The sequence below is a fragment of the Canis lupus genome, chromosome 3 (genome assembly GCF_003254725.2).
Source record: "Canis lupus dingo isolate Sandy chromosome 3, ASM325472v2, whole genome shotgun sequence".
NCBI classification, from domain to species: Eukaryota; Metazoa; Chordata; class Mammalia; order Carnivora; family Canidae; genus Canis; species Canis lupus.
The window spans coordinates 13,881,844-13,904,428 of record NC_064245.1 but is presented as its reverse complement, the minus strand read 5'-3'; the positions used below and the strand labels follow the sequence as shown (position 1 = coordinate 13,904,428).

Below are 22,585 nucleotides of genomic sequence, written 5' to 3'. Positions count from 1 at the left end.
GGGACTTTTCTTTCTTGGGAGGAATTTGATTACTGATTCAATCTCCTTATTCATAATTGGGGTGTTAGATTTTCCATTTCTTAATGATTCAGTCTTGGTAGGTTGTATACTTCTAGGAATATATCCACTTCTAGGTCTTCCAATCTGTTGTCATATATTGTTCATAGTAGTCTTATAACTCTTTCTTTGTATTTCTGTTATAAGTTGTAACTTCTCTTTCATTTCTGATTTTTTAATCATCTTTTTTCTTGGTAAGTCTAGCTAAATGTTTGTCTTTTTATCTTTTTAAGAAAACAGCTCTTAGTTTTATTGATCTTTTCTATTTTCTTTTTTAGTCTCTATCTTCACTCTAATCTTGTTTTTTCCTTTCTTCTACTAACTCTGGGCTTAGTTCTTTTTCTAGTTCTTAAAGTTGTAAAGTTAGGTTGTTTATTTCAGCTCATTTTTCTTGATGTAGGCATTTAACTCTCTGAACTTACCCCTTAGAACTGTGTACCATTAGTTTTTGGTATGTTAAACTTCCATTTTCATCTGTCTCAAGATATTTTTTTAATTTCTATTTTGATTTCTGCTTTGACCCTTTGGTGTTCAGGACCATGTTGTTTAATCTCCACATAATTGTGAATTTTCCAGTTTTCTCCTTGTAAATGACTTCCAATTTCATACCTTTGTGGTCAGAAAAGATCCCTGATATTTCAACTTCTTAAATTTATTACAATTTATTTTGTGGCCTATCATATGATCTCTCCCATGTCCTAGAGAATGTTCCATATACACTTAAGAAGAGTGTATATTCTGTTGCTTTTAGATGGAATGTTCTGTAAATGTCTGTTAATTCCATCTGGTCTAACATGTAATTTCTAAGTCCAGTGTTACTTTATTGATTTTCTGTCTGGATGATCTATCCACTGTTGAATCTAGGGTACTGAAGTCCCCTACTACTATAGTATTACTGCCTATTTATCCCTTTAAGGCTGTTAATACATGAAGAAAGATTTACTGGATACAATCATACTTGTAGAAAATAACAACAAAGATGTAGTACACTTAATTTTTTTGTGGAAAGCCAGTACATCCTTAAGGATGTTGGAAAAGATCTATACTTCAATGGACTGACTTGTAAAATAAATAAGTACTTAGTGATTATTTTTATGATTGAAAGAAGACCTAGATAGAGTCAACAGGCTTTGTACATAATTCCAGCTATATTTACCCTTAAGCATCTTAACCAATAAGCCTTAAAGACTCAGCTGTAAAATGGAAACTTCTTGCAGAGTTTTCCCCTTGATAACACAATGTAACAATCAGAAATGTTAGCTGAAGGACCTAATGCACGTTATGTCTTACCCCAGAGCATGAGCTCTAAGCTAGTAGATTTTTTTCTCTTGCTGTAATTGTCTTAATAGTTAAATAAATCAACAAGCTTAACATTAATCCCAGTCTCTCGCCTTACTACCCCCAGCAATGTGGAGTGGCCTCTTCACTCACTTAACAGAATCTTGGAATAACTTTAAGGGCCTAGATCCAAATTATACAACATGGATGGATATCATGGAGAAGCATGGCTACCGAACACAAAAATTTGGCAAACTGGACTACACTTCAGGACATCACTCCATTAGGTAAAAAGAAAAAAAAAATAATGCTAATATGCTATCCTCTGCTATAGCACATACATGTACCCTTTTTGACTTTTATTATTTCTCCACAAAGGTGAAATAAATCTCTTAATCCCTTGATTGTATTAATTTGGCTAACACTTTGCCTTTCTTTAATCTTCTTAAAATATTAAAATTGCTAATATGCTGGTAATTTTTATTTTTCTTAAGCATTAAAGGTCTGTAAAATTTATTTTTGAGTTTTGTTATACAATGTCTACTATGTACTGAATACAATTTATAATCTTTTTTAAAGACTCTAATCCTGCTACTTGCTTTTGTCAGTTATCTCCTGTCGATCTATTATAACTTTTTTTTTTCATTTTACTATGTCTTCAAAAACAAGGCAGGCAAGCATAGTGAGTAAGAGCAGAAATCTGGAATCAGAATGCCTCCTTGCTGAGCTTTAGTTTCTCTGTTTACTACTGACCTCTAATTTCTTTGTTGTGAGGATTAAATGGAATGAGGTCTGCAGGAAAAAAACTAAACACAGCAGGTCTGTGATGGCCATCCTTAGAATGGCCCGCTTTCAAGACTGGCCCTTGGTTTATATCCAGTAACTTGAATATCGGGAGTGTTCCATGTATTCCCTGATGAAAATGACTTATTCTGTACCTAGGATGTACAATGTGGTTTATGCTCAATGCTTGCTTTCCCTCTGAGAGTCTGGGAGGCAGAGGGTATCTGCATGATCAGCCCCCAATAACAACTTGGGTACTAAAGAGATTCCCTAATAGACAATTCTTCACACATATGGTCATGTTTGATACTGGATGAATAAAGTGTGCCTTTTGTGACTCCACCTGGAAACTTGAAACTGGTTTGCTATCAATTTACCCTAAATACTGTTTCCTTTGCTGATTTTGCTTTGTGTCCTTTCACTATAATCATGGCCATGTGTACAACTAAATGCTGCATCCCATGAATTCTTCTGGTGAACTTGGGTATGATCTTCGAAGTCTCCCAACACTTGTGATTCCTGGCATAGAGACATATTAAAGCCTTAGAGCAGTACCTCTTGCCTAACAGGCACTAATTAAGGGTTATGGCAATGGTGGTAGTGAATGATTATGATGCTAATAATTATGGCAAGAACCAGAAAAATAAATTGAATAAAAGTAACGGTGAAGATAGTGAGATGAATAGTGTTCCCCAAAACTTCATGTCTAACTGGAACTACAGAATGTGACCTAATTTGGAAATAGATCCTTTTTACAAATGTAATTAGTTAGGGTTCAAAATGAAGTTATCCTGAATTTAAAGTGAGTCTTAAATCTGATGACTAGTGTTCTCATTAGAAAAGAAAAAGACGTAGACACACAGAGAAGGCATTGTGAAGACAGAGCAGAGACTGGAGTGATCACAGCTACAGTCTTAATATAACACCCAGTGTTCATTACATCACATGCCCTCCTTAATGCCCATCACCCAGTTACCCCTTCCCTCACCCTCCTCAGATGTATATTTTGAATGCCGGAAAAGGAAAAAGGAAGAATTCTTCCCATGCTCCCGCAGAAGGAACACTGGCCAGCCAATACCTTGATTTCTAATTTCTGGCTTCTAGAACCATGAGATAATTAATTTCTATTGTTTTAAACCACGCAAACAGCATGGTTTGCAGTAATTTGTTACTGCAGCCCCTGGAAGCTTACAGAATGAGTTTTGGGTGAATAGATACTAAAATAATCTAGAATAATTGGAGTATTAGTCTTGCATTTCTGGATAATGTTAAATGTCTTTCCTTTTCTTTCTCCCAAAATCTAAAAGATATCAATCCTGCAAACCCAGGAGGGACCCTCACATCTCCTCCCCACCTCTGCATTCTAATCCATCCCCAGATGTTGTCAGTTCTACTTCTAAAATCTCTCTCCAGTTTATTCACTTACCATCTCCACCAAGCCACTAGCCTCTCCTGCATAAAATATTGAGGTGGCCCTCTAATGTTTCTTCTATCTGATCCATTCTCTATAAGCAGACAGAGTGATCTTTCAAAAATATACATCTGAGGAAGTGGGGGAATGGGGTAATTGGGTGATGGGCATTAAGGAGGGCATGTGATATAATGAGCACTGGGTGTTATATTAAGACTGATGAATCACTGACCTCTACTTCTGAAACTAATAATACACTCTACGTTAATTAACTGAATTTAAATAAAAACAAATAAATTAATTAAGTCACGGAACAGGATGCCTGTGTGGCTCAGCTGATTAAAAAAATTAATGATAGGGACACCTGGGTGGCTCAGCAGTTTAGCGCCACCTTCTGGAGTTTAGCGTCTGATCCTGGAGACCCAGGATCAAGTCCTACATCAGGCTCCCTGCATGGAGCCTGCTTCTCTCTCTGCCTATGTCTCTGCCTCTCTCTCTCTCTCTGTGTCTCTCATGAATAAATACATAAAATCTTTTAATAAACAAACAAATAAATCTATCTTTAAAAAATTAATAATAAAATAAACACCTGATCAAGTGTCTTACCCAATTAAAATCTTTCTGTGGATCTTTTTTCCTCTGTAGGTAGGCTAAAATTCCAAATCTACAAAATGGTTTATAAGACCCTGTATTATCTAGTCCCTGCATACCTCTGGTCTCATTTCATACCACTGTCTCTCTCTCCCTCAGTATGCACCTGGTCTTTCATTTCTTTCACATGATTTTCACTAGCTCTGGATCACTGCACAAGCTAGTTTTGTGCAAAAAGCTCTCCCCCAACTCTGCGAGTAATGCAGGAGGAAAAAAAAAGGGTGGAAGCAGAAGTAGAAGGAGCATAGGCTTTGAGTCCATCAGAACTGTTAAATGCCCAGCTTCCCTGCTTACCATCCTTGCGACCTTGGGCAAGTTACTTGACTTCTCTAAGTGTCAGTGTTCTTACCTGAAAACTGGAATTAATAACACCCACCGTGAGGTGCCTGGTTGCTTCGGTCAGTGGAGCAATGACTCCTGATCTTGGGGTTATGAGTTTGAGCCCCACATTGCGTATAGAAATTACTTAAAAATAAAAAAATCTTAAAAAAATAATACCCACCTCATTGGATGATTAGGAGTTTTGAATCAGTTAATATTAGAGATTATGTAAAAAGATTAAATAAGGTAATATGAAGTACTTAACCAATGCCAGGTGCAGAATAAGCATTCAATCAAGGGGGGAAAATTATTATAAAAATGGCTTAATCAGAATATAGTTTAATGTTTACATAAACCTTTCATTTTCTTTCTTTTTTTTCTTTTCTTAGCAGGGGAAAGGACAGAGAGAAAGGGAGAGAGAGAGAATCTTAAGCAGATTCTGTGCTCAGGGTGGAGCCTGACACAGGGCTTGATCTCATGACCCTGAGATTATGACCTGAGCCAAAATCAAGAGTCAGATGCTTAATGGACTGAGCCACTCAGGTGCCCCAAACCCTTTATTTTTCTAAAGTGTGTTGCACTGGTAATTATTTCATGTAGTTTCACAAGTTTCTCTTTAAAATTCTACTTTTTAGAAAGTAAGCTTAATCCAAAGTAAAATTTATTATTATCCTATCCCATACTATTACCCAGTCTTGTGTTATTTCCTATTGTTTTCTGTTTTCTCAGGCAATCCAGTAATAAAAGGAATCTAAGGTTGAACAGCTCATATTCCCTGTAACTATCATGCTGTGTATGATATGGTTAAATTTTATCTGAATTTTATTCATCAGAAATAAGAACTCTGTTTCTCTTTTTCATGCATATTCCCACTGCCAAAATCATGCTGGTGCATTGTAGGCATTAAGTGTTTGAATGAATGACTGAGACAATGACATTGATCTAGCTACTTATTATTTGATAAACATTAATGTTCTGTTTAACCTATGGTTTAAAATCAGTAAAAGGAAAAGAGCTACTTAATGTGGATATCTGGGACATCAGAGATGGTTTTCAGTATAATAATTTCTTGTAGCTAATTTTTATAACTCACCAGAGTTTAGAAAATTGAAAAAAGCTCTCAGAACTGTCTGTATTAGTTCTGTATGAACCCACATAGTTATTTAGCTGACAAATAGGTCAAGGATGCTACTAGTAGCATATCTGCAAAGGTTATATGAATTATAGCACATTGTATTTTAGATTTTTCTGTGCAATTTAAAAAATAGATCTCAGAAAAAAATGTCTCTCAATATCAAACTTAATAGGGGTATTCAGTATTTTGAGAGACTGACTCTCAAAGTCAATAGTTGTTTTTATAACTCTTTGTGCTATCTTTTCCACTGAAATTGGTTGTTTTTGAACCTCCTTGTAATTTCAGCCAGAATTACAAGTTTCTTCAGTTTATTACTATAATACTCTGTCTTTTTACTATCAGATTAAACTCTCTTGCCAATATATTCTCAAAATAAAAAACAATGGTTCTCAAACCAGGGCAATTTTGACAAGCCTCCCCACCGCCCCACCGCCCCACCGCCCCAAGACATTTAATAAGGACTGGGGGAATGCTGCTGGTATCTAGACGGTAGAGGCCAGGGTTGCTGCTAAACAGTATACAATGCACAGAACAACCCACCTACCATCTGCCCCCACCCCACCTCCAGCCCAAAGCAAAGAATTATCAAGCCCAAGATGTCAATAGTGTAGAGATTGAGAAAACATAATGTAAAGCTAAATATTTCTAAATCCACAAAACCAAAGAGCATGTTAATTTGGAAGTGTGAAGAATTTGGAGGTATTTTATATAGACATTTTAAAAACTAGATTTCTAAGATCAATACAATTTAATAAATAAATTGAGTATTAAGTAAAAGTCCTTAAAATACTAAAAGATGATCCTTATTTAAGTTACAAAAGTATAGTCCAATGTATTTATTCAGCCAGTACTTAATTGAGCCAACTATTATGTACCAGACACTATTTTTTAAAGGATAGGAATACAGTAGTGATCAAAACACAAAAATCTCTAAACTCAGGGAACTTACATTCTAATGGCATCAGAAGTCAAGTTAAATAAGCTGCTGTCTTCTCTTTCCTAGCTAAAAATTTGAAAGTTTAAAATCTACAATCAAATCCTCTGTCATCCTACTTCCACTGAAATTAATCTGTTCTCAATCCATGTCACTTCATCATGTTTTCCTGAAGCCGAGTCATACCAGGCAATTTTCACTCCTCTGAAACAAATGAAAAATAAAGGCCTACTTCCAAAATGAGACAATTGCTTTGGGAAATTCTTAAGCTTGAACCTTTTGGCAAACAGGAAAGTGAAGCAAACTATGAGCTGCTTATACCAGTCTTCCTGTCCCTGTCAGGCCTCCAGACCAGAGCACAGGCTTTCTCAATAGAATCACAGTGACTCTTGGTATATATCTCATCTATATCTACTATTGTTTTATGATCTAAGATCATATATACCTTTATATTGTTTTTATCCGTACCAAAGAGGAGTTTCTTTTCCTTATAATAAAGAAAGGCATCCATCCATTCCTTTGGTCATTTTATTTTTTTAAATTTAAAAAAAAAATTTTTTTAAGATTTTATTTATTCATGACAGAGAGAGGCAGAGGGAGAAGCAGGCTCCATGCAGGGAGCCCGACACGGGATCCCAGGTCCCCAGGGTCATGCCCTGGGCTGAAGGCAGTCCAAACTGCTGGGCCACCCGGGCTGCCCCCTTTGGTCATTTTAGAAGCTTTTGTAGAACCCACACCACTACCACCATTCTATTATCACTAATGAAATTCAGTATCTAGAACAGTTTGCATTATTCTTGGTGCAATCTCAGATAATTGAAGATAATGAAAGAGTCTGCTGCTGTTTTAATTATTCCGGTACTCTCATTTCTGATGATTAGCAAATTCTTGGCTGAAGCAGCCCCTGGGGCTACCTGCAGAATGCTGTCTACCATAATTCCTAGATCAGTTTCTTGAGACCTTAGTGGATAGCTCTGAGCCTACAATCTCATTACCATTCTTGGATTTTTTTTCCCATTTAATTACTAAACTTTAATATATTATGTTTAGCTGCCTATAATGAAGTTTATAACTCCTACTTTGGCCAGTGTTAGCCATTTGTGGAAATTTGTCTCAATTTTTTGAGAAGAGCCTGGAGCTATCTAATAATAGGGAAATTTAACTTTTCAATTTAACATTAGCATTAGCCAGATATGAGCTAGGTGAAGAGACTTGTGGTTTTAAAAAGGAGGTTAAAAAAAGTCTAGATAACTATGGTACAGGGCAAAATATATTGCATTCTGTTTAAAAGAGTAAATGATCACATCCAGATTTTTTTTTTCAGGGGATGGGAGTAAAGGCTGTAAAGTACTATATTTAATTTATTCTAAGGTGGTACCTTTTTTTTTTCACAATTTAAGGTATCTCTGAAATTGCAATGCATCTTACCTAGTGACATTACAAAGTTCTGTTTAGTGTAATTGGCAGTATTTTTCTTAATAGTATATATATATATTTTTTTTTAAATAGTATATATAGTTTTAATAGCATTTAGATTTGATGAGCTTTCATAGAGTAGAACATTACTAAGCTAAAATGGACAGGAAGGAGAAATTTCCAAACAAAGGTATCCAAGCAGGAAAGTACAAACCTTTTGGAGAACATTGGATAAACCAGAATTACTGTAGGGAAGATGAAAGGTAAAGCTTTCAAATGTGAGAAGGACTTCAGTAACAGGTTCAAGCAGCTGGCAGAAAATAACCTGCATGTTTCATCTGGTAAGCTGAATTTGAGAATCTCCACAAATTTTTTGTTCTGTAAAAAAAGACAAAAACAAAATAGTAATAACAACTTTGGAATGGCTCTGTTTAATTCTTTTCATCCTTGACTATATGTTTTGGTCTCTGGTGAAGTCCCATGATTATTCTACATGAATTTTTTGAGTTCATGTAATTTCTTGATTGATCCAATTTGTCATCCATTCAGTCTCCCTGTGTTCCTCTAAATATTTCCAGCCTTCCAGGTGGCTCTTTTATTTTTATTTTATTTTTTTTTTGAATCAGGTGGCTCTTTTAATACCTACATTCTATTGTAGTTAGCCATGAAAAATGGAGAACTTATTTTTACTATGTTTTTAGTATTATTACATACAAAACATATTTATAATAAAAACTATGAAATATTTAAAATACAAAGTATATTAATATTAATATTTTATATTACATATAATAAGTACTACTACTAATAATAAATTAAATCAGTGGCAAAAAAATCCATGATTTTCATCTTATATACAAATGGATCTATGAATTAAAAAAAGATTCTCTTACTTCTAACCTGAATTTGCTAGAGTTTATTCATTCCACTAAAATAGACTTTTTTGAGTGTTCATGTATGTGAGAAAGACAGATGACAGCCTTTAAAAAATAGTTTGTGTATTTCTCACAACACTGAGAGAAGAACATTTAATGGAAAGGAGTATAGATTTCTTTCTCCTTTTATAGAATACATTAGGCTGATACTGAAACTTGCAAGGTCATTATCCAGAATTGTAATGTTTTCATTCAGGAGACTTACCTGAGACACATCTAGCTGTTTAAATCCCATCAGAAACAATAATTGTGTATGCATGTGAGAGAGAGAGAAAAAATCTTAACTATAGAGAATAAACTAATGGTTACAAGGGGGGGTGTTGAGTGAGATAGGTGAAGAGGATTTTAAGGACTTATCTTGATGAGCACTGAGTAATATATGGAATATATGGAATTTTTAAATCACTATGTTGTGCCCGTGAAACAAATATAACATTGTATATTAACTATACTGGAATAAAAATTAAAATCTATCTTTCTTCTGACAGAAAAAAAAAAAAGACAAATTGCTAGAAAATTTAGGAGAAATACTAGGAACTTGAAACATTTTTTATTTTATTAAATATCTTGTTAATAAGAAAAATAACCCTTAAAAATAATCAATCTTAGTTTTACATAGGTGACTATTTGATTCTTGTCATTTTTTTCCCCCTGGTTTTTGTGTTTGCAAGTCTCAGTAACTCTTTTAATGAGATCTAGTGTAGTGAGCCTGAACATTTACATGATTGAGTCTAAAAATTGTTTTCCATATTGCTTTCTTATATTTATGTTTAGTCAGTTTTTTAAATCTTTTTTAGGGGATCCCTGCGTGGCGCAGCAGTTTGGCGCCTGCCTTTGGCCCAGGGCACGATCCTGGAGACCCGGGATCGAATCCCACATCGGGCTCCCGGTGCATGGAGCCTGCTTCTCCCTCTGCCTGTGTCTCTGCCTCTCTCTCTCTCTCTCTGTGTGACTATCATAAATAAATAAAAATTTTTTAAAAATTAAAAAAAAATATTTTTTAGTACCTTATAATACACCTGTCTTTTTGCTTCCTCAGCAACCGTGTTGAAGCATGGACAAGAGATGTTGCTTTCTTACTCAGACAAGAAGGTAGACCTATGATTAATCTTATCCCTAAAAAGACTAAAGTAAGAGTAATGGAAGGAGATTGGAAGAATACAGACAGAGCAGTAAATTGGCTAAGAAAGGAAGCAAGTAATTCCACTCAGCCATTTGTTCTGTACTTGGGATTAAATTTACCACATCCATATCCTTCCCCATCTTCAGGAGAAAATTTTGGATCTTCAACATTTCACACATCTCTTTATTGGCTCAAAAAGGTAAGTATGCTATTGTGTGCTCAAAAGTACAAGTTAACATTAAAGCTGTATGTCGTTGGTACTTGCCCACTGCTTCTTTTATTATCACTTTTAAAGAAAAATTTGAAAATTCCATATGTTAGCAAATCAAATGCGACCAATAACTGATTGGCAAAAAACAAACGGGCAATTTTACAAAGATAAAATAAATACTAAAACTCAGCAATCTACTTATGAGTTGAACACATTTGCATATAAATGTGTCTATAAAAAAAAAAAGAAAGAAACTCGGGTACCTGGGTGGCTCAGTTGGTTGAGTGTCCAACTCTTGGTTTCAGCTTAGGTCATGGTCCCAGGGTCCTGATATCAAGCCGCAGGTGGGGTTTTGCACTCAGTGCAGAGTCTGCTCAGGATGCTCTCTCTGTCCCTTTGCCCCCCCTCCCCCCAGCTTGTGAGCTCTCTCTCTCTCTTAAATAAATAAAACCTTGGGAGAAAAAAAGAAACAAACAAAAAGATGATTCTCTTAAGAATGCAGGCAGTCTCCACTTGGCACAGTTCCAGGGTGGCAAAAGTGACTATACAAGCTGAAACTGTACAAAGAGATCTCAATAATCAATTGAGAAAATGACCATTTTTCTAGGACTCTTAAAACCATTTGTCAAAACATTAAATTGCTCTTATTTTGGGTTATAAATGTGTAGGGAAATAGAAAAAAACATTTACGTTTAAACATAAAAACATAAAAAATGTTTATTGTTTTTATGTTTATAAAATGTTTAATGCACTGTAACTGAAAACACTAGAAATATTAAGAATTAAACTGTTTGGCATTTTTGTAAAAAATCAAGAATTTGAACAGTGCTTGCCTTCTCAATGTGTAACAAGATTTGGGGCAAACATCTCTGAGTCTTGGCAGACTGTCCTATCCCTTTCTAAATGTGGTTCACCTTCCAATATTTTACCCTTTGTACTTCCAATGTCATGATATATTTCTCTGAGTTCCTAGGATTTTTTCCAGTGTCACTTTCTCTAGGATATCTTCATCCTATTGTTTTGCAATGACCTTCCCATTTTTATCAGTCAGTGTGTCTCACTAAGTTCCTCTGGCTGCATAACTAGAGTGTATCAAATGATGGCAGTGTCAACATTCCCAGATTGGCAGTTTTTTCTATAAGTCTAGTTAATGTTTGATTCATATTTTATGTACAGTGTTATTACTTTTTTATTTCTTTACTGTACATTCATCTTTTTTTTAAGATTTATTTATTGATTCATGAAAGACACAAAGAGAGAAGTAAAGACACAGGCAGAGGGAAAAGCAGGCTCCCCATAGGGAGCCCAGTGCAGGACTGGATCACAGATCCCGGGATCAAGCACTAAGACAAAGGCAGACACTCAACCACTGAGCCACCCAGACGTCCCTGTACATTCATCTTTTTTGACCAGTCCCCTCTTTTGATTATCCATTTTTGTAAAATGTCACATGGAGTTATCGCTGAGAGACAAGGAGATAGCAGAACTCCACACGTAGCTATATGTATGCATACTGAATAAAAGATATGCAGTGACCAATCACTGACAGACTTTGAAAAAAATGACATGATTAGTCCCTGATTGGGATACACATCTGTAATATACAAGGATTTGTAGTCTAAAGACCTAGCAGTATTTGAATGTGAAAGTTTGTACTTTATGCGGCAACTCACAGTTCATATACTTTGGTAATTAAAATTTGTGTTGTTGGGGGACTGGTGTTATTTAATTAAACTGTGGTAAATGAAATCCATGCACATCTGAACCATGCAAATGAAGACTATGTGTGTTTTGAAAGGTATCAACTTAAACTGAATTTAAGTTGCTTTAAAAACTCTAATCAGAGGGATGCCTGGGTGGCTCAGCAGTTGAGCATCTGCCTTTGGTTCAGGGCATGATCCCAGGGTCTGGGGATCAAGTCCCACATCGGGCTCCCTGCATGGAGCCTATTTCTCCCTCTGCCTGTGTCTCCGCCTCTCTCTGTCTCATTAATAAATAAGTGAAATCTTAAAAAAAAAAACAAAAAAAAAAACCTCTAATCAGAAATGCTGTTTAGTGAATCCTATCGCAAAGGAAATAATATCAAAATTGTAGATACTTCATGTCTTCTAAAAAGTTGTAACTGAAAAAAATAAAAAATAAATAAAAAGTTGTAACTGGTTCTATCTTGAAAGATTAGTACCAGCCTAATGAACTGAAGCAGATAACTTACAAGTAAATAGTAAGTAGATACCTGAGTTTTTTTAGTTACATGACTAAAAAAAGTATATGACTTAAGCTTAGTGTTGTTTTCACCAAGACTATAAGCATTCATGTGTTTCCAAAAGTTGTACTTGTTCTTAGCAAACATTTGGCTGTCTCACTAGATATTGGCAATTTTATAGGCGAACTATTGGGAACGGAAATCTCAGGTTGTTGATTTTGGAATTTTGAGTTGGTCACACACTATATTAAAAAGCTTGGATACTTTTTGTGGACTAGAATACTGTCTAATATACCTCATGTTTTTCACTGTCATGTAAATTTATAAAAATAATTTTCACAACTGTCTCACTATGTCTACAGATATTAATATACACCTTTCATTGTTACTGGGAATAGCAGTTTGTTCCTAACCATGTATTTGATTTCCTATTTTCTTTACATAACTCATAACTATTTTCTTCTGTAATCCTAAGTAAATAAGCATTGTCTAGTTCACCATACATACTTGTTGGAAGAAAAGAATATTACTACCTTGTTTTTCTCTCCTTTTTAGGTTTCTTATGATGCCATCAAAATTCCAAAGTGGTCGCCTCTGTCAGAAATGCACCCTGTAGATTATTACTCTTCTTATACAAAAAACTGCACTGGAAAGTTTACAAAAAAGGAAATTAAAAATATTAGAGCCTTTTATTATGCTATGTGTGCTGAGACAGATGCCATGCTTGGTAGGTGGTATATTTAATATAATAATAAGGCATTAAATGAAAAAAAGGTATAATATTTTTCCAGCAAACTGGTTGGTGACTTGTATGAACTGCCTCAGATAATGTTTTGTAACAGTTTCTTGATGCTAAAGGCTTGGAATAATCAAAATCCTGACATATAAAAATTGGATAATTTGTACTATTAATTGTGGAATAAAAAGCTTTTTCGATCTTAATAATTCATAAATGCTCAGATCTTTTCATAGATAAGGACAGATAGAAGGCTATTACCTGCTTGACACAAAACTTTTTACCTGCTTTAAACAGGAATTAGTATTTAACCAAACACAGGTATATATGTAACACACGCGAATTTTGTGATTTCTCCCAGACTTGAAATAATTAGATAACAAAACCATTCTTCCCAGGCCCTTTAGAGCAGGGTTTAACTAAACCTAACATCGGTTTCCCCATGTGTATTCTGGTCCAGAATCATATTGAATTTCCTTCCCTAGTTTACCTCAAAACCCTATGTGCTCCCAGAAGAGGACGGTCAAGAAAGCGTTTTTCCTATTCACTTGTAGAGTTAATGGCAGTTTCCAGTTTAGATTGGAAGACCCCGTTTTTAAAAAAATCCATTTTTCTAACAAGTTGTTTTCATATTTTGCTATAATTTGGAGTAAATTGCATTAGTGAAGTATGGAAAGTACCTCTTCTATACAAAGTAAATTTTGAGAGTGAACAAGTGATGAGCTATTTCTTAAAAAGCATTCATTGGGCAAAAATAGAAAAGTATAAAGCAGAAAGCAAAAAATATATATGGATAAATTATTTTACCAAGTATAATATGAATTAAAAGTCCTAAGGAGGGGCACCTGGATGGCTCAATCCTTTAAGCACCTCCCTTCGGCTGGCTCAGGTCGTGATCTCAGAGTCCTGGGACCAAGCCCCACGTTGGACTCCCTACTCAGCAGGGAGCCTGCTTCTCCCTCTTCCTCTGCTTGCTCCTCCCCCTGCTTGTGCTGTCTGTCTCTATCAAATAAATCAACAAAATCTTAAAAAAAAAATAAAAGGCCCTAAGGATTTTCCAAGTACTCAATCTTAAATGCAAATAAGATTTTAAAGTAAATTTCTTTAATCCTAAATCCACACAAAGGTTGAACTGCTTTTCATATTTTCTGATGTTGGTGAATATTCACCCACTTGCACTCTGGAAATCACTTTGAAAGTTTGCAGCTACGTAGCATTCATCTGTATCTACTAAGATGAAATACTATATATACATAATGTTGCTTCAGGAGTGTGGGAATACCTCTTAAAGTTTCTTAGAGAAAATATGCAGCAGATCACTTCAACTTACAAAGTTTATGAAATATGTCATATCTTGTCATAGCCACACTAGTCTGGTCACCAAATGGTGTATTTTTACTGTTCACTGTGTTTGCTCAACAAATATTGAACACCTACTAGCTAGCTATCAGGCATTATTTGGGGCTCTGGTGATGCTAATTGAATATTATGAAGAAATCACACTTTAATTAAAAACACTAAGCTCTTGTTGCTGCACCTCAGAGCCTTTATATTTGCTTTTCCCTCTGCCTGGGATGCTCTTCCCTTTGCTTTTTTACATTATTTTGTCTATTTACTTGTTTACTGTCTGCTTCCCTTGAACGAGGGGAGCCTTGTGAGGGCAGGGACTTTGGTCTTATTCAAGATTGCAACTTAAGTACCTAGCTTTGCATCCATGGTGCCTAGAACACAGTATGCACTCAGCAAACATGTACTGAATGAGTATAAACACCAGCCCTTGTAACACGTTGTTGGAATTCCAGCAGAACACAAGTTGTAGAGGCCTTAAAGGACAGCCATTCAGTCTGCCTGGAGGAGCAGGCAATGTTTCATCAGGGAAATAATGCCTGAGCCAGGTCATAAAAAAAGAATGGGAATCTGTCACATAGAAGGTGGGGGGAAAGGCATTCAACACCAAAGAAAGAAGAGAATGTACAGTGGCAAGAAAGTCTAACCTAATTATTACTAGTTCAGGGAGTCTAAGTAGTTTAGGACTATGGAAGATAAAGGTCTAGGGGGCAGTTGAGGCTGGTGAGCTTGCTAAAGAATTAAACAATGGGAAGTTTTGAAAAAGTTCTAAGCTGGGATATGACATGATCAGATATTTTAGAAAGACAGCCCCCCAAGTGGTATCAGAGTTAGGGAAGCAGTATGGACGGGGGCAAGAAGACCAATTAGGAAGCTGTTATAGTTGCCCAGTTGAAAGATCCTGATGGTCTATACTCTGTAAATAACTCTGTAGAACCATGGGTCTCAGCGACTGGACCTCAGAATCAGCTGTGGGTTTTGTTTTTAATAATATAGTCCCCTGTAGGCCAGATTCAGGAACTGCCAAAAGGGATGACTCTTCTCTGTAGACTGTGCCTTACTGATTCAATGAAGAGGATACTAAGAGACAGGAATTAGTCAGAGAAATATTACTGTCCAGGTATGTCCTATCCAAGAATATGGTATATCTAAATCTGTTAGTTGGGGTTTTGGAAGAAAGAGGAGCAGGGAGGAAGACTTCTGACCCCCATGGAGCAGAAACTGTGGGTTGGTGGCAATATCAGTCCCTTCTTTGTCTGAGACATAGTGCAGTGCTGACATCTAGAGTTGTCTTTCTTTTTTTCATTTAAATCACCAGGGGGGAAAAAGTTTTCCCCCAAGCTCTGAGAGGAACACAGAAACCAAGCCAGCATGATCTCCAAATAAAGAAACTTATCCTCTCAGTACTGTATTTTCTTCTTCCTCTCCTGTCAGGTGAGGAACAGACACATGAAACTTGGCCTAATGTACTTGAGAACACTAGATAACATTCAGATGTTAAGAAGCATCCTCTTGCAAAGTAGGGTTGTTACAAGCTTACTGTGATAGAACACAAACTAAAAGCTAATTAAGATTTGTCTTGTATCTTAGGAGAAATTATTTTAGCTCTTCGCCAGTTAGATCTGCTTCAGAATACTATTGTCATATACACCTCAGACCATGGAGAGCTAGCCATGGAACATCGTCAGTTTTATAAAATGAGTATGTATGAAGCTAGCGCCCACATTCCACTCCTGATGATGGGACCAGGAATTAAGGCCAACCAACAAGTATCAAATGTGGTTTCTCTTGTGGATATTTACCCTACCATGCTTGGTAAGTAACACATTCGGTAAATACTTATTTGTAATAATGTTGGAAAATGAATAAGCAAAGTAGTCAGAGGTTTGCCAACTTGTTCATAACCTTGAACAATTCTTTTAACTATGAGTCAAATCTACATCTGAAAAATGAGGCTAATACTCCTCAAGTTCTGTAGCCTTCATATACTACAGTCATTTTTCCCTTCAAAAGATTCATAACTAAGGACATGACTGTATACAGTAAGCCACTGAAAATACTCAGGTTCATAACTTCATAGATTTAATTTGTGTATCACGTGATTCTCTACTACCATCTCTCAAAAGTATAATTTCCTTTTGGATTATTCCATCCATTTTGAAACTAATCATTTGTACAGTTTTAGAAAAGTATGAACGTGTTTCTCCTCAGAATCTTTAGATTGTTCTGTGCTAAGTACTTTACTAGCTTCTTAATGTCTATATGCATAACCATAGGTCTAGGACGGCAATATTTGGGTAGGGGTAGTTAACAGTTTTTGTTGCAGGTAATAGAATCACACCATCAGCAAATTCAGATGAAATTACATAGACATATTAGTCTCTAATTTAGCAGACTACTATAAATTCAATAACATTTAACTACTGAAATTCTTCTAAGGCACCCTCAGTTGCAAAAAGTACCACCTATTTATAAATAGATTTTGCTGAAAGAAAAAGATAGTACAACATAAGATATGGATATTTAATATATGTATACCAAAGAGTGAAAGAAACATGTATTTGAAAACCAAAGAAGTAAGAAAGTTCCTTTTTATCTCCTTTCTTCTGCTACAAGGACTTTCCTTCATTTAACTAAAGACTATTCCAGGGTCTTAAAATTCTTTATGGTTAATTTTTTTCAGTGCCTTTTCCCTTTCTCTTTTATTTTACATCACCTCTTGTATATTTGATCACACTTCTTTGTCATTCTTTTGCCTGATGATATTTTTAACCTCTTCAGTTTCCTCATTGTCATTTGCTGGTTCCCCTATATCCCAAAGCAATTATCACACTTAGCTGTATCTCTGACACTTTCAGGCTCCATCAATTTTCAGGCAATCCCTATTACTTCCTCATTTCTGTGTTGATAAGAAGGGTATGCATGATTATGTGGGTTTGTGTCTCTCTTATTATCACCTTTATAATCTTAGAACAGGTGCTTCTGGACAATGGCATCTCTTTACAGTTTCCTCTCCAAGTTTTTCCTCCTGTAGAAGTCTTCCCACTCCATTGCCAAGTTTGCTGAACTTTTTTTTTTTTTAGCCCTGTTCTGTTTTCTTGAAGGACAGTGACCAAAACTGCAAACGATCATCAAAGGTTGGGATGATTCTTTTTCAGTATTCCCTCAATATATTTCATAGTGATATTTGCCATTTTGTCTTTCTGACTATAGCAGCTCAATTGACCATTATGTACAATGATAGAGGAGTCTTACTCTATCTATGCTTAGTTGGCCTATCACCTAATATGATTAACATGTACTGTTTGAGTCATTTTTTTAAAGGATTTTATTTATTTATGAGAGACACAGAGAGAGAGGCAGAGACACAGGCAGAGAGAGAAGCACAAGGAGCCCGATGTGGGACTCAATCCCAGATCCCGGGATCACACCCTGAGCCAAAGGCAGACGCTCAACCATTGAGCCGCCCAGGTGTCCCAAGTCATTTTTTTTAAACACTGTTTTATATTTGCCAACAATGCAGATTTTCTACTCTATAATTTTGATTCACCATTAACACTACTTGCCATTTTATACATCATAAAAGCTAAAAGGCATCTGCAAGACTTTACAATGAAAAGTTTCACAATGTATTTAGCTAATAAATTATATAAGAAAACACTAAAGTTGGTTAGAATGAGGGAATTTATTACCCATCTAGGGGAACACCTACCTATCCTATGCCTACTTTGTTATATGACAATTAAGCATTTCATTTGCCAAAATTAAACATTCCCAGAAACTCCTCCCATTCTTTCCCTACTCTTCTGGAAATTATGTAGCTTCTCTCCAAATTCTTTTCTCTGCAATTTGTTAATTATTACAATTTCCTAAAACTCACAGTTCTATGTAGATTTTTGCATTTCTTTATCTTTCACTGATTCTTCATAATAGATTCCTTCTGAGTCATATTTCCCTACAGGATACATTAACAACATTTAGGTCATGTGTTGATTAGACCTGCCTAACTACAGTAAAGGAAATTAAGCCAAAATTCAGTGTCTCTCTAATTCTGAACTGGAAATTAGCATCTTCAGGCTTTGCACAGTTTGTAGTATGTTTGATTGGAAATATTTTTATCACCAAAAGGGAAGAGTTACATTTATGGGGTTGGGGCAGAAAAGAGAATATCTGTGCATGGGTCCTTTTATATAAAACACTGAAACATTCTACTGACCAGATGTTAACCAGAGATAGGATAGAAAGAGAATGATGGAGGGGTGCAGCAAGAATCTTATGTTGGAGCCAGGAAACAACACAGCAACATTATCATTTATCTAAAATTAATCTTTTTGCAAATTATAAAGGCTTACTGTTAATAGAGCTCTTACAAATCCATAGAAAAAAGAGAAATACCCTAAAAAAATGACTGAAAGATATAAACAAATAATTCACAAGAGAAGATACACAAATGGCCAAGATATTTTAAAGATTCAAACTCAGTAGTCAGAAAAATATTCAACAAAAGATACTAATTTTCTTTCACATATGGAGTTTGCAAAGATTAAAAAGAATTAGAAAAGCTTATATTGGAAATAGGCCTTTTCTTATTCTGCTTCGAGTATAAACTGGCACAGATTTTCGGGATGCAATGTAACATAATGTTCCAAATCACTCAGAAATATGTACACTTTTTGAACTAGAAATTCTAACTTTAGAAAATAACCTATAGATATATATAAAGATTAATCTCCATGGATATTTATTATAGTATTATATTAAGTTAAAGAATTAAAAATTTTTTTTAAAAAAGAATTAGAAACAGTACGAATGCTAAGTAGTAACAGAATGGATAAAAAATACTCAATTTTGAACGATGAAATGATCTGTGAAAATGGCCCCCCTAAATTATTGAAAAGAAAATGTAGGTTTTAAACTGTATAAATGGGGGGGGGGGGTTATTTACTGAGACAGGGTGTATGGAATTTATTGTCCAAATCAGCACATTTTTTAGACTGTTAACAATTATACCAGGATTAAAGGCATAAACAGTCTACTGCCTCATTGAACACTCTCATCAGCCAACAAGGCAACATTGTTCTCATAGTCTATGTGTTATCTAATGTTTCATTCAACCTTTTAAAATGAAATTGTTTAGTACTGGAAGAGTTTAAAGCTACTTCAGTGAAGATTAACTCAAAAATTAGATCTGTAGGACAGTACATTCTATCTCACCTCTGCTTAATAAATAACATATACAGATTATAACATATCTACAACGGACTTTTTATTTTGTGATTCTTCTAACCAATTAGGAGTTTATAACAGATATAAAACATAATCTATTCTTAGATTCTAAAGGCCTTTTCTTTATTAGCTTAGCCATTGCTGTATTATTTTGTATGAATCTAAATTACACACCGAGTATGGGATTAAATGTCTTAGATCAAAGCCTCAAGTCAGACCTCCTCTTCTCTTAAGTCCTATGGATCTCATAAATATATAAAAGATGGTGATTGAAAACACCTCAAATAAAAGGACATTAAATAGGAAAAACCAATTGGGATTCCTGCTTTAATAAATCTACCTTACTATGAAGCGCCCGTTCAAATTTAAGAGACTACAATGCTTTTAATAAAAAGTCTGAATTTACAAATAGTTTTTAAAAGGTATTTTAACTATACCTAAAACATATTGCATAGTATGTTAACTAGCTGGAATTAAAATAAAAACTTGGGGAAAAAATGTAAAAGGTATTTTAAGAGTTTTTCCCTTCCTATAAAATGATATTTTATGATAAAGTAGAAAGGGTTATTCTTAGTCTGTTTATCTTAGCAGGTACTTTATGGTATACTATCACATTACCATTTTCTTTTTTCTTTTTTTTTTTTTTACATTACCATTTTCTAATGCAGAAAAGTACCATTTTTGTGAACTGGAATTCTTTACCATTAAAGTTGATATCATTTTAGAGATTATTCTTTAAAAATTACTCCCCCATATAGTTTTCTTTTCTAATAACCTATTATTAGCATCTTTTGGCTCAGGTAGAAATAAAGGTAGTCTCGCTTTAAAATTGTTTTGATTTTCTCATTTAAACTTATTTTCATGTGAATTTTTTCTTTTAATAGTTGATCTTTTTTGTAAGACACCGCCTTCCTCTAACATAAAAAAAAATCCATATTTTTTGCATTGTGAAAATGTAATTATATAAAAATGCAGTTGTGTTTAAAAGAACACTTAATTGTGAAGGATTCACGTTGCAAAACCCTTCCTGTCACAAGATCTTAGTGGAGGGTTGGGAGAAGCATTCTACACAGACGATTTTGTTTTTATTATTTAAAAAATACTGCGAATTTGAGTAACGATAGTAAAGCAAGACTTGTGTTGGGAATACTGAAGAATCCAGAGATCTTGGAGCCAGACTGCCTAAATTCAAATCCCTCCTTCAGTTTTGGCCTCGGGCGAGTTACTTAACAACTCTGGCCTTCATTTTTTTTTTTTTTTTTTTAATCAATAACATGTAAATAATAGTGGCTATTGCAAAGCTTAGAACAAAAACTGGGACATGGCAAACAATTAAATGTTAGGCATTATCATCATCATTTTTATTCTTTGGAATGCCCTAAAACATCTACATAGTTTGCATCACTGCCATACCAGTGTAATCTTTTATCCATTTGTATGGTCAGGAAGAAATATAATCTTATCTCTCTTCAGGAAACCATCATATATATCCAGGTCTGCCTTTTTCCTCATTTGTTTTAAATTCAAGACACTTTTATTAAGAATACTGCAGTTACTTTTAATCTTTGCCTCTACTACCGAGAAAGATGAAACTTACTTAAAACAGAATTTATAATGACAGATGTGCCAGAAGAAAAAACATACGAAAAATGGTTTTAAACAAAGATCAAAGAGCTTTTTGAAATGCAGTTTAAGCTAAAGGGCTTTTTAGGAAATCACTGATAAACATATGAGAAGTGAATACCTAGTTTCCTGAGGCACAGAAAGTTAATTAATATGTATTTACTAAATACTGTGGATATTTGACATGGGTTTTATTCTTCATCAGTTTACAAAGGTATATTATACAGCTACTACGAGGCCCCAGTTCTCTCCTGCCTGGCCCTGGTGCAGCACCTTCCTGGCCCCTAGCTGCTGCTCACACCACTCTGAGTCAGTTCATTCTGTGGTAGTTAGCACGTCATGCTTCAACTCACAGTCCTCTACTGGTTTCCCTCTCACAAAGAGTAAAATTCAAAATCTCTCTTTGGATCTGGGGTTCCAGCATGATCTCTAAGTCCTCTTTAACAGTTTCCCCCCTCACCTACCCTGCTCCAGCCAATCAGGGATCCTTGGTGGCCGGGGAACATACTAAGCAGGTTCCTGCCTCAGGGTCTGCATGCTTGCTATTCCCTGGGAGGGGGGATGCCCCTCCCCCAGATACCTACAGGATTCACCCTAGCCCTTCGTTTTTGTTTTTTTTTTTTAGGATTTTATTTATTTATTCATGAGAGACACAGAGAAAGAAAGAGAGGCAGAGACACAGGCAGAGAGAGAACCAGGCTCCATGCAGGGAGCCCAATGTGGGACTCAATCCCATGACTCCAGGATCACGCCCAGGGCCAAAGGCAGGCACTAAACTGCTGGGCCACCCAGGGATCCCCTCCTCGGGGGTTTAAATGTCATCTCCTCAGAGAGGCCCTCCCTGAATACAGTATATAAAACAGCAGCACCTGGACACATACTCGCCATCATTCTCTGTCCCCCTTACCCTGCTTTATTTTTCTTCACTGCACTTAGCACCATCTGACATGTCTGTCTGTCTGTCTCCCCACATTAGAATGTAAGCTCTAGGGGAGCTTATCTGCCTTGTCCACGTTGTTTCCTCACACCTGGAACAGCACCTAGGTTGTTGAATTAAAATTTAAAAATACTTAAATGTACTCTTAGCCCAGTTTATTGCTGACTTCCCATATAAACACAGAAGAACCATGTAAATTTTCTTAGCGTTCCAAACTTCTTTAGGAAAATTAGGCTAAGAATAGATCTGAAATAAGGT

The 22,585-nt window shown here is 35.4% G+C and overlaps 2 protein-coding genes across 2 annotated transcripts in view; one reads left to right on the top strand and one right to left on the bottom strand.

The window, feature by feature from the left end:
* The window catches only part of ARSK (arylsulfatase family member K), a 34,697-nt gene that overhangs the window by 7,008 nt on the left and 5,104 nt on the right, over positions 1-22,585 (top strand). Inside the window, exons 3-6 of the mRNA XM_025438189.3 lie at positions 1,463-1,622; positions 9,961-10,243; positions 13,014-13,185; positions 16,132-16,356. Coding sequence (XP_025293974.3) covers positions 1,463-1,622; positions 9,961-10,243; positions 13,014-13,185; positions 16,132-16,356 — 840 coding nt within the window. The remainder of the gene's footprint in view (positions 1-1,462; positions 1,623-9,960; positions 10,244-13,013; positions 13,186-16,131; positions 16,357-22,585) is intronic.
* Positions 10,519-22,585, bottom strand: part of LOC112653876 (nascent polypeptide-associated complex subunit alpha, muscle-specific form) — a 133,622-nt gene continuing 121,555 nt past the window's right edge. Inside the window, exons 9-10 of the mRNA XM_049108205.1 lie at positions 12,992-13,104; positions 10,519-10,706 (exon numbers count right to left, since the gene is read on the bottom strand). The gene's annotated coding sequence lies outside the window, so the exon portion shown is untranslated. The remainder of the gene's footprint in view (positions 10,707-12,991; positions 13,105-22,585) is intronic.